At 44.3% G+C, this 18,694-nt stretch overlaps 1 protein-coding gene across 1 annotated transcript in view; it reads right to left on the bottom strand.

Moving 5' to 3' along the window:
* The window catches only part of LOC141099782 (dynein axonemal heavy chain 5-like), a 587,253-nt gene that overhangs the window by 61,089 nt on the left and 507,470 nt on the right, over window positions 1–18,694 (bottom strand). Inside the window, exons 71-73 of the mRNA XM_073587845.1 lie at window positions 8,613–8,734; window positions 8,023–8,370; window positions 7,559–7,747 (exon numbers count right to left, since the gene is read on the bottom strand). Coding sequence (XP_073443946.1) covers window positions 7,559–7,747; window positions 8,023–8,370; window positions 8,613–8,734 — 659 coding nt within the window. The remainder of the gene's footprint in view (window positions 1–7,558; window positions 7,748–8,022; window positions 8,371–8,612; window positions 8,735–18,694) is intronic.

Genomic DNA, 18,694 nt, shown 5'->3' with positions numbered 1-18,694 from the left:
TGTATTTAAAAAGCGTTATTTTTATATCCGTACATGTTAAGGCGGTTTATGTGCATCTGGGTGAAGGCCAATATGTTGTGTTTATAGCTCTGCCAATATGCAATGAAATTCCCACTGTAAGTGTTCCTTTACAAGAGCCTGATTATTCCCGGCAGTGATGAACAGGTTTTATCTCTTTTTGGAGGTTTCATAATGAAACTTGATTTTAATATATTCTTTTCAACCTACCTTCATACAATTTGCTCATCTACATTTTCAGCACCTAATTCTCCTCTGCATTTCAATATGACAGACAACAGACTTTTCCCTCACACTAATACATTCATACTCTTAAAATGTGCTGAAATGCGGCCCAAAGGAGATAAAGACAGACAATTTGTCTCTGCTCGTATGCATGAAAAGCGCACTTATTGTATAAGAATACAAAGTAAATATTTAGCTAGGCGCCTTAAAAGTAAAATAAACAGAATACTCCTAATTGCCAGCAATAATTAGTAAGACATCTTATCCTGCCGCAATCATTCATATTTATTGTATCATTTCAATATAAAATTAACCCATTTTTAAAACAAAGGCTATAGTCTGGAAATTGGGGTAACACCATTCCTCTAAAGTATGATACAAATACATTAATCAATTACTTTATACTTTATGTGCAAATTAGCTCTCCTAGGGAGCAAAATGTGACAGGTCTGATACATCCGTGCATCAGCCAGCCAGTAGTGTGACACCATGTTGTCTCCTGTGCAAGCTGGATAGTAGTCTCTTTGTATGGCTGGTAAAATAACCTTAGAAAAAAATTACAAGAAATAATTGGATATAGTAGGGACTCAGTGACTGGAAATGTTATGGTGGAGCTGTGGCTAGAAAGTTTATTAGACCAAAGTGTTGTATAGATTGGAATAGCCACGGGAACACTGGGGCTGCCACTGTACTGAGAACACTGCAGCTGTCACTCTTATTTAGACTGTAAATGGCAGGTAGGCACCATGGCTGGAACTATTAGGCCACGTTCACAGGTTGAGTATTTGGTCAGTATTTTACATAAGTATCTGTAAGCCAAAACCAGGAGTGGGACAATCAGAGGAAAAGTATAATAGAAACACATCACCACTTCTGTATTTATCACCCACTCCTGGTTTTGGCTTGCAGATACTGATGTGAAATACTGACCAAATGCTGAATGTGTTATAAGCCAGCGCTTACTGCATGTGTTGGAGGACACTCACTTGGCAACGGGATTAAGGCACACAGGAATGTTGTTTTTCACTCAAACAGTCCATGCAGTTTATTATGCATTCATAAACTACCGTACACCATGTTATATATCACAGACCTAACATATAGTCCATAGCACTTCATCGTACACGGTTTTAACTCGCAGTCACTAAACACGCCGGACCTCACTTTGTCCAGTTACCGTGGGTGACCGCACGCCGTACCAATGTCTCTCACAACTTTACTCCATGCCACATGACATTAGATTGCAGTCTGTAAGCACACTGGACCTCACTTCATCCAGTTACCGTGGGTGACCGCACAGTTCATTAACTTCCCCTGAACATAACAAGCACCAACAGTCTGTTCCAATGGCAGATACTCGTCTGCCCTTACTATAGCCCCCTTGTCTGCAGTTACCTTACAGAAGCTCCGGCTCCACACTCTGACTCCTCATCAGTCCTAGCTTCTGGGGAAGCTGCCTCACTGGGATCACCATCCTTGCGACCAGGGCACTACTGACGGTTCCAGACCCTCAGAAGGTCCATAGCTTCCCCAATGCAGTGCTGTAACAGATTCTGCACACACATGGTCCCACCATGTGCTCTTCAGGAATCCAGTTCCCTCGTGGGACCTTACAACACAGTGACCATCTAGGTCCATGGCCTCTTCATGTGCTATTCATTAAGTCCATCCACTCATAGGACCTTACAACACATAGGCCATCCAGGTACACGGTCTCTCCGTGTACTATTCAGGAAGTCCGTCCACTCATAGGACCTTCCAGGTACACGGCCTCTCCGTGTGCTATTCAGGAAGGCCATCCACTCATAGGACCTTCCAACACACAGGTCTTTAGGTCCATGGCCTCGCCATGTGCTTTTCAGAAATCCGGTCTATTCACAGGACCTTCCAACACAGAGACCATCCAGGACCTTACACACCGATCATGTGACCCAAACCATGGTCACATTATGTAGCTGAAACCACCCCCATAGGTGGGGGTGTGTGGTTAGCCAGTCCCACCCAGCTCTCTGGTTAACCCTGTAAGCCCCCTTATAAACAAAAACAAAAGTTCGTAGAACTACAGGTCCCAGAGCAACATTTTTGGCTTACAGTGCAGAGGACCTCCCCCTCTGCGACACATACCAGCCATTTACTACAATGCCGGTCACTGTCTCACAGTGTGCAACTGCGACTGGCAGTTATGTTGACCACAACAACAGTGTACAGGAATGTGATGGCATGCGTCAGTCCCACAATGATGACCTCACCACAGACCTCTCTGTTGCTCCTGTAGGTTATAGGTCAATAATTACTATAAATGTAATATAAATGTATAATAAACTCTACAATAAACAATACTGAACCTTCACTGACTAAAGTAATGGTTTAATACATCTGTTTCAGCTTGAAAATCAACCACTATGTTAATGATGGGCAGTATTTATTTTTCAAGTATCACATTAGAGACCTGTGAATTGATCAATATGAAAAACATGCACAAGCAATTATTTCTTGAATTCTTTTGGGTAGATCCAATCAATAACTCTATATGATTGGATGTCTCAAGGCAGCATCTCAAATTCTGGCCTTAGATGTAAAATGTAGCAACATCAAGTCTTCTATGCTTAAAGTACTTAGGCAATATGTTGTAATGTTACTAAAATAAAAGATCAATAAGCAGATTGATGTCAGCAGCAGATGCATGAAGACATTTACTGAGGGTAATTAAATCATCTTGGACATGTGAACAAGCTTGCACAGCTGGTATTTTACAGTGCTGCATCTTATTTAGTGAGAATTGTTACATCCAAATCTAAACATAGCTCTACACTTGCTTATTATTATTATTTATTTATATAGCGCCATTAATTCCATGGTGCTGTACATGAGAAGGGGGGTTACATACAAAGTTATAGATATCGTTAACAGTAAACAAATTTACAATGTCAGACTGGTACAGAGGGGAGGGGACCCTGTCCTTGCGGACTTACATTCTACGGGATAGTGGAGAAGAGACAGAAGGTCGGGGGTGCAGCAGCTCTGGTGGTAATGAGGTGGCAGCTCAGGCGGTGGTGAGGCGGCAGAATGGTCATCGCAGGCTGTAAGCTTTCCTGACAAGATGGGTTTTCAGGTTCCGCTTGAAGAATCCGAGGGTGGTGGATAATCGGACGCTTTGAGGCATGGCATTCCAGAGGATAGGGGATATTCGGGAGAAATCTTGGAGGCAGTTGTCTGAGGAACGAATAAGTGTGGAGGAGAGTAGGAGGTCTTGGGAGGATCGAAGATTACGTGAGGGAAGATATTGGGAGATTAGTTCAGAGATATAGGGAGGGGAAAGGTTGTGGATGGCTTTGTGTTGTGAGCTCATTTTCGGGTTTGCCTCTGGCTTCTGGTGAGGGTTATGGAGCTGACTGTGCTGACAGAGGAGTAGTGAGTTCTCTATCTGGACTCCCTCTGTTGGTGAAGGGAGGTAATGAAGCTGATCTAAATGGCAGAGACCGGCCACCTGAGGAAGAGGACTGCGATTGGACATCAGGAGTTTCTGATTGGATTTAAGGCAGCCGACTCCCTAGTTTCTTGCTGGTGATTTTTCCTGACTGTGGCTTTTGGTTTCCAGTTTGGTTCCTGCCTTCCGAAAGCTAAGTTTTCTCTGCTATTGTTCATATGAGTTTTGTCTGGTTTACTTAGTTTTTGTGTTCAGCCAGCCCTGGCTGGGACTGGGCTGAATCCCCATTTTGTCTCTGATCAGTTGATCTCTTTTGCTCTGTCTTCAGAATATATCTGAGTGCTGATATAGTGTTTTGAAGTCCAGCGACTTCAGGGCCTTTTTCTATCAGACGTGTTGGACATTTTTTTTGGCAGGGTTTTTTGCGTGATTGCAGACAGCAGCTTTTCTTTCCTGTCCTTTCTAGTTAGTGAGGGCCCCATCGTTTGCTCAGCCTATCTTTCTATCTGTGTGTGTTTTCATCTTGTTTCACCGACAATACATGTTGGGGGCTGTCTATTGCTTTGGGGTCTGCTCTGGAGCAGTTTAGATTTTCCCTTTCTTTCTTTAGGCTTATTTAGTTCTCCGGCCGTGACGAGGTGTCTAGGACCACCGTATGCACGCTCCACGGCTACTGCTAGTTGTTGTGGATAGGATCAGGGGTCTGCAATCCGCTAGTTACCAACCTCTCCGGTTTTCTGGGCTTAGCTTGCTTTTTGTTTTTTCCTCCTTGGTGACTCATTCATAACAGGTAGGTCAGTGTTAGTAGTTTGAACTGGATTCGTTGGGGAATTGGGAGCCAATGGAGGGATTTGCAGAGGGGGTAGACAGGGGAGTAGCGAGGAGAGTGGTGGATTAGTTGGGCAGCAGAATTGAGGACAGATTGGAGTGGTGCAAGAGAGTTAGCAGGGAGGCCACAAAGGAGAGTGTTGCAGTAGTCAAGGCGGGAGATGATGAGGGCATGTACAAGCATTTTAGTAGGTTGAGGACTGAGGAAGGGACTGATTCTGGAAATATTTTTGAGTTGGAGGCGACAGGAGTTGGCAAGAGATTGGACGTGTGGTTTGAAGGACAGGGCAGAATCGAGAGTTACTCTGAGGCAGTGGATTTCAGGTGCAGGAGAGAGCGTGATGCCGTTTACCATAATAGATAGATCGGGTAGGGAAGATACATGACATGGAGGAAAGATAATGAGTTCAGTTTTGTCTACGTTGAGTTTTAGGAAGTGAGAGGTGAAAAAGGAGGATATGGCTGATAGACACTCTGGGGTTCTGGACAGCAGAGAGGTGACATCTGGGCCAGAGAGGTAGATCTGAGTGTCATCTGCATACAGGTGGTACTGGAAGCCATGGGACTTTATGAGTTGTCCTAGGCCAAGAGTATAGATGTAAAAAAAATAGGGGTCCCAGGACAGAGCCTTGGAGGACTCCAACAGAGGGGGAGGGATGAGGAGGTAGTGTGGGAGTGGGAAACATTGAATGTGCGGTCAGAAAGGTATGAGGAAATCCAGGACAGGGCAAGGTCTTTGATGCCAAGGGAAGAAAGAATCTGTAGCAGTAGGCAGTGGCCATCTGTGTCAAAGGCAGAGGACAGGTCAAGAAGGAGGAGGATGGAGAACTGTCTGTTAGCTTTGGCTGTGAGTAAGTCATTAGTAATTTTGGTCAGGGCAGTTTCAGTGTAGTGGTGGGGGCGGAAGCCAGATTGCAGGATGTCAAGGAGGGAGTTAGATGAGAGGTGGGAGGAAAGTTGAGCACGGACATGCTGTTCAAGGATTTGGAAGCAAACGGGAGCAGTGAAATGGGGCGATAGCTGGGCACAGCATTTGGGTCAAGGTTTGATTTTTTGAGGATGGGTGTTATGGTGGCATGTTTGAAGGCAGAGGGGAAGGTACCAGAAGTTAGGGATAGGATGAAGAGATGAGTTAGGGCTGGAATGATCATGTTAGTGAGGTTGGGGAGCAGGTGTGAAGGGATGGGGTCAAGTGCACAGGTGGTTTAGCGTGATTTGGAAAGGAGATGATTAAGCTCTCCTTCAGTGATGCTGGAAAGGAAGGTTATTGGGGAAGGGGAGAGGTCTGGCATGTGGAGTGGTTGGGGTGGTGGAACTGTAAAGGTTTGTCTTGTTTTGTCAATTTTTTTTTGAAGTAGGTGGCAAAGTCCTCAGCAGAGATGAGGGTAGTTGGAGGTGGCAGTGGTGGGCGGAGGAGAGAGTTGAATGTGCTAAACAGTTGTTTTGGGTTGTGGGATAATGAAGAGACAAGGTTTGTGAAATAGGTCTGTTTAGCAGAGGTGAGGGCTGATTTAAAGTCAAGTGTAACTTGTTTGAATGCAGTGAAGTTGTCTGGCAGGCGTGTTTTCTTCCAACGCTGCTCCGCAACCCTGGATGCTTGTCGAAGTTTTTTGGTGAGGTTGCTGTGCCAGGGTTGCCTATTGGTTTGTCACACTTTGCCATGCATGAGAGGAGCGACTGAGTCTATGGCTGATGTGAGGGTGGCGTTGTAGAAAGCGGTGGCACTGTTCGTGTTGTGGAGTGAAGATATGGAGGACAGAGTTAGAAGAGAGTCTGAGAGTCTGTGGATGTCTAGGTGTGCGAGGTTTCTGCGAGGATAAGATAAGATAATCCTTTAATCGTCCCACCATGGGGAAATTCAGAGCATTACAGCAGCAAGGCAGGAACAAGTACAGATACAGATGCATAAAGGCATTACATTGACAGTAGGTAGGTACATATACGAAAAAAAAAAAAAACGTAACCGGACTGTCACAACTTTGGATCTATCAGTTCTCTGTTTGGGTCGTTCTCCGTTTTGGACAGTGCTGGTTATACAGCCTAACTGCAGCAGGAAGGAAAGACTTTCAATAGCGCTCCCTCTCACATTTAGGATGAAGTAGCCGGTCACTGACAGTACTGCACATCTTTGTCACGGTCTCATGCATGGGATGGGAATCATTCTGCACCATGTAGCTCACCTTGGCCAGTATCCTCCTGTCGCCTACTTCCTGAACTGGGTCAAGGGGGCATCCCAGGACAATGCTGGCCCTTCTAATCAGTTTGTCCAGCCTATTCCTGTCCCTGGTTGATATGCCACTACCCCAGCACGCCACATCAAAGAAGATGACTGATGCCACAACAGAGTTGAAGAAGGATGCAAGGAGTGCCCCTCTAACTCCGAAGGCTCTCAGCCTTCTGAGCAGATAAAGCCTGCTTTGGCCCTTCCTGTACACTGCATCCAAGTGATGGGCCCAGTCAAGCTTATTATTGAGGATCACACCAAGGTACTTATAGGTGTCGACTATCTCAATGTAATTTCCCTGAATGTTCACCACTACTGGTGGATTTTTGCCCTTGCGAAAGTCCACCACCAATTCCTTGGTCTTCCCGGAATTAATCCTAAGGTGGTTCCTATGACACCACTCCACAAAAGCTTGGTTAGTATCTCTGTACTCTCTTTCATCTCCTCCTGTGATGAGGCCTACTATTGCAGAGTCATCAGAATACTTCTGCAAGTAGCAGCTAGATGAGTTGCACCTAAAATCCGCAGTGTACAGTGTGAAGAGAAAAGGGGCAAGAACTGTACCTTGAGGTGCCCCTGTATTGCAGATCACAGGATGTGCTAGTGGCTGGACATGGGGGGCAGGTGAGAAGGACAAGGATGAGAAGGTGAGTAGATGGTGGTGAGATAGGGGGAAGGGAGAGGTTGTGAGATTAGATAGGGAACAGAGGCGAGTGAAGATGAGGTCTAATGTATGTCCATCTGTGTGGGTGGCTGTGCTTATATGTACTGAATGACGAATATGTGGCCACCCATACTCATTCAAGCATAACCCAAAGTGAAGAACAAGATGGTACCTCATGTGGAATGTAGTCTTCTGGCAATTTCTCTAACATCTCATCTGCAAGACGTTGGACAATAGTTTCTCTGGTCTCTCCTGCTCCTCCTCCACTGTCCTTCGGCTGAATATTGACTATTGTGCTTAGAGTCTCATTTGCCATGTTGGTCTGGTAGGTTATATCTGCATTTGGATGTAATCCAAACACCTTTAACAAAAACACAAAATATTCATTATATGTCTAATGCTTGCTCAAACACAACAAGAAAGGTTAGAAAAGAAAACATATACTTGTGTTGTGTACAGAAGAAAGGTACAGTAGATACCTTAAATGATCAAGCATGATCTTTGGATGTAGTAAATCTAAAATAATGTATTAAACTTTGTATGTCTAGATGATATAACCCCTGACTTATTGCCAAAAGCCTCCAGAGATGGTAATTCGAAGGTATATGACTTATACAAGTATGAGGCTGTTTTTACCTGTGGTGTGTCCACCATTGGCAGCTGCTCTATGTGCTGGAGATACTCATCTACTGTTTTACCCTTAGGGATGCCATAGCCTTTATAGAAGCAAAATTTGTCAGAAAACATGTGTTCTCCAAACCAGACTCTAGCAAATGTGTTTAGCAATGTCTTATCGAGATCATCGGTTACACGGCCACCGTACTGCACTTCTCCCAGCATGTAGCGCAGACAATTCCAGTTCACTGGACGTTTGGTGCCAACATCATCCAAATGATTCTGGACAAACTGCACACTGGCAGCAAAGTCGGCTTGGTTAAACTCGTAGGGGATATTCCAACCTAGAGGTCCAAACTTTCTTCTCTCCTAAAGGAGAATAAAGCAAGAGATTTGAAATGTGAGCATGAAACTCAAAAATGTTATAGCCAAAAAATAAGTCCTTTGGTACCATAAAACAGTCCATAAACATTATTTAAAGGACTTTATTATTATTTTTCCAAATGAATTTAGGGCATTTGTAATTAATACAGGCTTAATAAATACACAGTATAAGACTGGATCGTAAAAAAAAATCTTTAGTTTATTTTAGCTAATTTTACAGATGTTACCTGCACTGTTGTATGTAGAAAAGCAACTGCGTAGAGCAATGGTTTCCACTGTGGAACATTGGTTACATCCAGTAGCTCCTGAGACACTCCAGAATATGTCCTCTTCAACCCGGCTTTCACTCCTTTAGATATAAATTTTAAAAAAACATGATGTCTGTAGCCTCTATTACCAGCACTATGAACTTGGAGGGCAGGTTTCCAATCACAGCAAATGGCAATGCTTTGCGGCAATGCACTTGGAAACAGTTTATTTTCAGCAGAAACAAAAATCTTTCTTTCCTGGTGGCCCCAAACTCGGCTGCTTCCCCTGTGGGTCATGCGTGGCTTGTCCAAATATCCTTAGATGTGAGACCTTTACATCAACTGATGGGAGCAGGGAATACAGAATCCATGATTTCATCTCATGTAACACCGCACACGTGATTATGCTACTTGTCTCTGTTCCCTCATTTAGGTTAGTCTCACAGACAAGAACTCGTGAACATGTGCGCGATATTCTTGCTGCTAAAAAAGTGGCTGATGTGTTGATGCTTAAAACAAGGCACTTTAGGATTGCTCACGGATCTGATCCCAGTGGTTTGAGGGTTAGAGGCATTGACAGGATACATGGTGGATCCAGGGGTGGCAATCTCACACAAATTCTAGCTCAACGAGAGTGTAGGTGGATTGTCACCCTGGAAACCATGTCTCCAAAAGGTCTGAATGAAAAGCTCAGTTTTGTACCCTGCTTGTGATTTTTCTCGCCTATACCACTCATTTGGCCCCACCTTCTACATATATTTTTTTACCATTTTGTTTATTTTTCATGGTGTATCTTTGCAATTTTGATTTTTAATTGACGTTTTGTCCTTAGTGGTGATTGTTAGTTTCTTTTATCTGCAATTTGATCTTCATACGCCCCTTCTGAAGCCACCATGCATATTCCGGATACATCTCCTCCCCTTCCATCTATTTTGTGTAATGACATTGGCCCGGATGTCAGGAGCTTCTTAGTTTTCAGCTCTATGAAGATTTGCCATGCAGGCAAAGATTTTTTAAGCCACTTTTTTGTTGGCTTTGCAGCCCTTTTTTACTGCAGCTATGCTTATGTATATTTAATGCTTTCTTTTGATATTACTGTGCATATAAAGTATGTTGTGCCCACTTCTATTGGCGTTTCTTGTGCCCTTTTCTTTTTTTTCTTTTTTTTCACATTATCACTTATTTATATTAGATCCATATTCAATGTTGGGTTACTACCTGATATTTGATTTATATTCATCATTCTTATATTTTCATTAATTTTATTCGTTGTTATTTCATGCATTTCATTTTTCTCTTGTAATACATATACATATTTTTTCATCATTTCACTTTTTTCACATAATACATTATAATCCATTTATTTTCTTTCAGTTATTTTTCCCCCTCACTTCACTTATGACTCACTTCCATTGTTAATTGGTACATTAGCATTTCTCTTTTTATGGAGGCGCCGTACACTCTTAAGGTTGCTACCCAAGGTGTCCACCTCTGGGCTTGATTTTGTGCTCTGACAAAATGGCTGCTGAGGGTGCGCATGCGCACTAGGACTGACTACAGGTCGCTCCCTATGCTCTGTGACATCATAGGGCGTGCGGAGGGCGACAGTCTTGGTGACATACCATGGGTATTCTGACAGAAACTTTTGATGACTGGCTCATTTTGTGATGTAAACTATGCACTATGCACTTTACTCATTGCTGCTCTAGACCTTGGGCCTATATTACATTGACTTCATGGTCTGCTTCAATAATTCTATATAGACACCTGGATCTGTTCTCCCTCCCTGCCTACCTTCATGCCTCCTCAATATGTTTCCATTTTTACCTGGATGCATATGTTTGCATTTAACATACATGTGTAACAGGTGAGAGTTTGTGCTTGGCTGTTACTGTAATGCCATTAAGTTTAATGTTTGTCAGAATTTCTATGTAAGAGAACATCCCCTTATGTGTGTGCCTTACATATTATAAAAATCAGGGAAGAAACTCCATATCCGCAATCTATATATATATATATACACTCACTGGCCACTTTATTAGGTACACCATGCTAGTAAGGGGTTGGACCCCCTTTTGCCTTCAGAACTGCCTCAATTCTTCGTGGCAGAGATTCAACAAGGTGCTGGAAGCATTCCTCAGAGATTTTGGACCATATTGACATGATGGCATCACACAGTTGGCGCAGATTTGTCGGCTGCACATCCCTGATGCGAATCTCCCGTTCCACCACATCCCAAAGATGCTCTATTGGATTGAGATCTGGTGACTGAGGAGGCCATTTGAGTACAGTAAACTCATTGTCATGTTCAAGAAACCAATCTGAGATGATTCGAGCTTTATGACATGGCGCATTATCCTGCTGAAAGTAGCCATCAGATGTTGGGTACATTGTGGTCATAAAGGGATGGACATGGTCAGCAACAATACTCAGGTAGGCTGTGGCGTTGCAACGATGCTCAATTGGTACCAAGGGGCCCAAAGAGTGCCCAGAAAAAATTCCCCACACCATGACACCACCACCACCAGCCTGAACCGTTGATACAAGGCAGGATGGATCCATGCTTTCATGTTGTTTACGCCAAATTCTGACCCTACCATCCGAATGTCGCAGCAGAAATCGAGACTCATCAGACCAGGCAACGTTTTTCCAATCTTCTACTGTCCAATTTCGATGAGCTTGTGCAAATTGTAGCCTCAGTTTCCTGTTCTTAGCTGAGAGGAGTGGTACCCAGTGTGGTCTTCTGCTGCTGTAGCCCATCTGCCTCAAAGTTCGACGCACTGTGCGTTCAGAGATGCTCTTCTGCCTACCTTGGTTGTAACGGGTGGCAATTTGAGTCACTGTTGCCTTTCTATCAGCTCGAACCAGTCTGCCCATTCTCCTCTGACCTCTGGCATCAACATGGCATTTCCGGCCACAGAACTGCCGCTCACTGGATTTTTTTTCATTTTCGGACCATTCTCTGTAAACCCTAGAGATGGTTGTGCGTGAAAATCCCAGTAGATCAGCAGTTTCTGAAATTCTCAGACCAGCCCTTCTGGCACCAACAATCATGCCACGTTCAAAGGCACTCAAATCACCTTTCTTCCCCATACTGATGCTCGGTTTGAACTGCAGGAGATTGTCTTGACCATGTCTACATGCCTAAATGCACTGAGTTGCCGCCATGTGATTGGCTGATTAGAAATTAAGTCTTAACACACAGTTGGACAGGTGTACCTAATAAAGTGGCCAGTGAGTGTATATATATATATATATATATATATATATATATATATATATAAATGAGTACCGTTATTATTTTTATTGTTTTTTAACATTCATTGTTTTTAATTCCAATTTAAGTTTTCCCTGCTTTCCTATTGCCATGATATTTTTATATGTGCCTTTGGCTGGTCCGGGTCATAGGAGGAAGAGGATCACCTTGTATACGTCTGCTAACCGCTGTGACATTCAATCAAAGGACAAAGTTATATCTGTCCATTTTTGGGAGGATTATTCTTGGGGGTGGGGTATGGGGGATTGCACTGTCACTTTATATACGTAAATAATTGTAAATGTCTGATTTGTATAATTTTTGTTATATTCAATTGTGTACATTTATATTACTTAATTTGTGCTATGAGGATGTGCATGTATATTTATAATTAGCATTGTCACTTTAATATACACTGATAGCACTTTATACTATTCTTAATTAAATATTTGCACTTTATTGTATAACTAACTGAAGAGCCCGGCGCTGCCCGGGCATAGTAACTAACTACGGTTAGTTATAACAAATTATAATGATTATATATATATATATATATATATATATATATATATATATATATATATATAAATATATATATATATATAGCTGAGTGTATAGCCCCGCCCACTCCACATTGCCACATTCACTATAATATCCCACATCATTCCGTCATCCAGAGCTACTGGACTACTACCCCTAATATCCCACATCGTCCCGTCAGCCAGAGCCATCAGACTACTACCCCTAATATCTCACATTGTCCCGTTAGCCAGAGCCACCGGACTTCTACCCCTAATATCCCACATCATCCCGTCAGCCTGGGGTCAGAACCAGAGCGCTGAGTGGAATTGCCCTAACTTCCATACCAATGATCCCTTTAATAGAAGCCTGGGGTGAGAATCAGAGCGCTGAGGGATTTACCCTAACTTCCATACCGGAGATCCCTTTAAGAGGGGCCTGGGGTCAGAACAAGAGCACTGAGTGGATTTGCCCTGACTTCTATACCAATGATCACTTTAATAAAAGCTTGGGGTGAGAATCAGAGCACTGAGGGATTTACCCTAACTTCCATACCGGAGATCCCTTTAAGAGAGGCCTGGGGTCAGTACCAAAGCGCAGAGTGGATTTGCCCTCACTTCTATACTGGGGATCCCTTTAAGAGAGGCCTGGGGTCAGAACCAGAGTGCTGAGTGGAATTGCCCTAACTTCCATACCGGGGATCCATTTAAGAGAGGCCTGGGATCAGAACCAGAGCGCTGAGTGGATTTGCCCTGACTTGCATACCAATGATCCCTTTAATAGAATCCTGGGGTCAGATTCAGAGCGCTGAGGGATTTGCCCTACCTTCCATAAAGGAGATCCCTTTAAGAGAGGCCTGGAGTCAGTACCAAAGCACTGGATGGATTTGCCCTGACTTCCATACCAATGATCCCTTTAAGAGGGAAAATGTGCCTATAAGATGGAGGATGTGTGATGTGTATATGGGCACGGAAGGGGTGATTCATTTCTGTCATGTGCTTTCTGCTCCTTTTTGGGGGGCAGACAATGGCTGGGAGCTCTCGTATATTTCCGGGAATGCTAGAATTCTCCCACCATGTCAGTGTCTGCTGAGGTGTTTTCTGGAGAGGGAAAACTGTTGCTCATAGCAACCAATCACAGATCAGCTTCTTTTAAACAGCTCTGGTGAAATGAAAGATGCTTAGTGATTGGTTGCAAGGAAAACTGTTGGTCATAGCAAGCAATCACAGCTCATCTTCTTTTCCACAGCTCTGGTGAAATGAAAGATGCTTCGTGATTGGATGGTGATACACACATACATTGTGACATCGGCGGCTATGCCCGCCGATGCGCCTCCAGCAGCAGCGCACGCCGCAGCGTCTCCTTACCTACACGCCCCCGTCCAGGCGCGCGCTTGTCCTGCGTTCCTCCTCACTGCAGCTCCTGGTACCCACTCTCTGTCGCACGCGCGCCCCCTCCCGCTCTCTCCCTCCAGCGGTGGGCGGCGCTGAGGGGCAGGACAGGGGGACACACTTCCTGGTGCTAGGATACTTCAGGCGTCCTCGCTGTGAGGAGGACGCCTGATGATCGTGTAGTCTCCTGCACCCTCTGGCCGCTACAGTCCTCTGTAGTTCCTCTTGTCCATGCTCTGTCTCCCTGCCGTGCCCTGTGTTACATGCCTCTGTAGTTCCCCCTGTCAATGCTCTGTCTCTCTGCCGTGCCCTGTGTTACATGCCGCTGTAGTTCCTCTTGTCCACACTCTGTCTCACTGCCTTGCCCTGTGTCACATTCCTCTGTCCGTCAGTCCCGGGCCCGTATCTAAGCCAACCTCCTCCCTAGTCCTTATTTGTCCGTGGAGCCATCCCTCTTGGTTCCGGCTGTCGCGCTTCCGTCCCCTGTGGTCCTGCCCCAAACGATCCCTGTATAGGGGTCGGTCTTCACCTGGTGTGCTCGGCCCAGGGGCTCCGGATCCGCGATCCAGAGGGTCCACTCTCCAACGTAGCTCTTAGCAAAAACGTCACATACATACATTCAGTTTTATATATAGAGATAATGGTGCTTTCTACAGTATGTCAGGCACTGTAAAAATTATTGATTTATAAATGCATATGGGTATATATGTACATTAGTGTTCTTCATTGTCACGATGTGTCTAATATATGGTATATGTATGCTTCACATTTATGCAGTATATGTATTAGAATTGTCACTCTGACCTCACATGTAATTTTTATTATGTTCACATGTCAACGCACTAAATGCATTCACACTATAGTCCTTCCGTTTTTGTGGCAGTGAGCATGCTGGGTATATTGAACCGCTGGAGGATATAAAGCGGTCTATAGTGGTTCAGATGCGCACATCTCCTCTTTGAGGACCTGGCGTTACCGGACCACGTTACCGCCAACTATCAATCCCATTGGTTGGCAGGCCTCACGTGATTCCACGCATGCGCCATGAATGCCTTAGCACTTGATCTTGGAACAGGACCTTCCATTGGTGCCACGCAGGCTCTGTCACTAGTATAACCTAACGGGCAATATTTACACAGGTTTAAGCTATTCTATTTAACCAATAGCACAAGCGGGTCTATTATTTAATCCGGTCCGCCCCCTGCCCTGACACGCCTCCCGAAGAAGCTGTGCGAAATGCACGTCGGGGCAGAGGGACATCCAGGGATCTCCACCAGCAGACACTGGTATGTATGAAAACATCATATACCACACGTTATTACACTTTATATGGGGTTCCGCCCTTGAGAGGGCAAGTTTGTATACTGTGTATTAGATATATTATATATATATATATATATATATATATATAAAATAAATATCTAATATATCTATTTCATAGGCACATCTTCTTGACCCCAACAGATTACACTGCCTCTGTTGCCCACAGCAACCAATCTCTAAGCATCTTTCATTTCACCAGAGCTGTTTAAAAGATGAAAGCTGAGCTGTGATTGGTAGCTATGAGCAACAGTTTTCCCGCTCCACAACACCTCATCAGACACTATCCGGGTGGGAGAAATCTAGCATCCCCGGGAACATAAGTTCCCAGCCATTGTCTGCCCCCCAGAAAGGAGCAGAGAGCACATGACAGAAATGAATCACCCTCTCCTCTATTACTGTCAGGTTCTATTACCGGCATAGAAAATTGCATCATCAGGGGCCGCACACAGAGCCACACTGCCAGGTTGCATAACAGCACATCTCCAGGAACTTCCTGCTCAGTGCCACCCAACTCGGGACTATGGGATGGAGGATGTGTGATGGGTATATGGGCACTGGATTATGGGATGGAGGATGTGTGATGGATATATGAACACGGGACTATGGGATGGAGGATATGTATGATGGGTATATGGGCACGGGACTATGGGATAGAGGATGTGTGATGGGTATATGGGCACTGGACTATGGAATAGAGGATGTGTGATAGGTATATGGGCACTGGACTATGGGATGGAGGATGCATGAAGGGTATATGAGAAATGGACTATGGGATAGAGGATGTGTGTTGGGTATATGGGCACGGGACTATGGGATGGAGGATATGTATGATGGGTATATGGGCAGTGGACTATGGGATAGAGGATGTGTGATGGGTATATGGGCACTGGACTATGGGATGATGTGTGATGGGTATATGAGCACTAGACTATGGGATGATGTGTGATGGGTATATGGGCACTGAACTATGGGATAGAGGATGTGTGAGGGGTATATGGGCACGGGACTATGGGATGGAGGATTTGTATGATGGGTATATGTGCACTGGACTATGGGATAGAGGATGTGGATGGGTATATGGGCACTGGACTATGGGATGGAGGATGTGTGATGAGTATATGGGCTCGGGACTATGGGATGGAGGATGTGTGATGGGTATATGGGCATGGGACTATGGGATGGAGGATATGTGGATATGTATGATGGGTATATGACACGGGACTATGGGATGGAGGATATGTATTTATTTATTTATTTTACTCACTTATATAGCGCCATTAATTCCACAGAGCTTTACATACATTATTTTATGATGGGTAAATGGGCACTGGACTCTGCAATAGAGGATGTATGATGTGTATATGGGCAAAGGACTATGGGATGGAGGATGTGTGATGGGTACATGAGCACTGGACTATGGGATGGAGGATATGTATGATGGGTATATGGGTACGGGACTATGGGATGGAGGATATGTATGATGGGTATATGGGCATGGGACTATGGGATGGAGGATAATCATTATAATTTGTTATAACTAACCACAGTTAGTTACTATGCACGGGCAATGCCGGGCTCTTCAGCTAGTTAGGATATAAGAATGCAAAACTAGTGAGTAGCCACCATGAATTATTGATCAGTGGACACTAGAAACCAATCATCTGGTATATAAGGAAATGGTAGAATTATCTGATTAGCAAAAAAATTCCTTATAACATTTTCTATATCAAGTAAACTGATTTTTTCAAGTACAAAAAGTCAGTTGTATTGTAGGTAATCTAAAAGTACCGCAAATAGCCCAATTAATATGAAGTGCCTCTACGCACACAGCTTTCTGTACCTGAGACCTAGTTTTGCAGTCTTTAATTCATAGTAGAAAAAATACTGTACATTTGACAGAAATTAGCTCCCCATTGCTGTACCACTCCAGACTATTTTCCTCACATGGGAACCGTGTTGACGAGCCCCTGAATGGGCACGCCACTGGTCATACTGTACTGCATTCAATTAAGCATCTAAAATCACCCATTCTTTATTCAATAATAATTGCTCCTTGAGGGCCATTGTAACTGCTGGTTTCTGCAGGACTGCTAATGCTGGAGAAACCTCCCATGGTCGAGTCTTAAAATTCCTGCCGCAACATTTTCACAAGTTATTCGACAACTCAAAAGCCATTGTGTGGCATTTTGAATGAGACACAGTGGGCGGCAGCGAGGAGGACGGCATGAAAGCCGGTTCTCTTTATATTCTCATTTAAACTTACTTACGTTACATGCATTTGCACAAAAAATGCCACTTTATATATTTGTTGAAAATACATATGTTGCTCAATCAGTGCTAAATAATCTTACTATTGTCTGGCTTTATCTAGCAAAATCTGGGGTGCATAACCTATGGCCCGGGGTCCACATGTGGCCCACAATGCACTTCTGTGAAGCCCTCAACTATCTGCTCACATACATGATACTGTCTGGCTACTTATATTTTCCATGACACGGAGAAGACCAGTGGTGCGTAGCACCATAGGAACGGTTATTATATAAATGGAGTGCTGTGTGGTCATTTCTGGAGCACCCATATTTTGTCATATTGGGTGAATTCTGACTCCTGTGGTTAGTTATAGCAAATTATAATTATCCTCCATCCCATAGTCCCGTGCCCATATACCCATCACACATCCTCCATCCCATAGTCCAGTGCCCATATACCCATCATACATATCCGCCATCCCATAGTCCCGTGCCCATATACCCATCATACATATCCTCCTTCCCATAGTCCAGTGCCCATATACCCATCACACATCCTCCATCCCATAATCCCGTGTCCATATACCCATCATATATATCCTCCATCCCATAGTCCAGTGCCCATATACCCGTCAAACATATCCTACATCCCATAGTCCAGTGCCCATATACCCATCATACATCCTCCATCCCATAGTCCCGTGCCCATATATCCATCATACATATCCTCCATCCCATAGTCCTGTGCCCATATACCCATCATAAATATCCTCCATCCCATAGTCCCGTGCCCATATACCCATCATATATATCCTCCATCCCATAGTCCAGTGCCCATATACCCATCACACATCCTCCATCCCATAGTCCCGTGCCCATATACCCATCATAGATATCCACCATCCCATAGTCCTGTGCCCATATACCCGTCATACATATCCTCCATCCCATAGTCCAGTGCCCATATACCCATCATACATCCTCCATCCCATAGTCCCGTGCCCATATACCTATCATACATATCCTCCATCCCATAGTCCCGTGCCCATATACCCGTCATACATATTCTCCATCCCATAGTCCCGTGCCCATATACCCATCATACATATCCTCCATCCCATAGTCCCGTGCCAATATACCCATCATATATATCCTCCATCCCTTAGTCCAGTGCCCATATACCCATCACACATCCTCCATCCCATAGTCCCGTGCCCATATACCCATCATACATATCCACCATCCCATAGTCCCGTGCCCATATACCCGTCATACATATCCACCACCCCATAAGCCCGTGCCCATATACCCATCATACATATC

Source organism: Dendrobates tinctorius, unplaced genomic scaffold (genome assembly GCF_039654945.1).
Source record: "Dendrobates tinctorius isolate UK_male_01 unplaced genomic scaffold, ASM3965494v1 ptg000102l, whole genome shotgun sequence".
Lineage (NCBI taxonomy): Eukaryota > Metazoa > Chordata > Amphibia > Anura > Dendrobatidae > Dendrobates > Dendrobates tinctorius.
The sequence above is the reverse complement of the archived record's forward strand: the minus strand, read 5'-3'. Positions and strand labels throughout refer to the sequence as shown.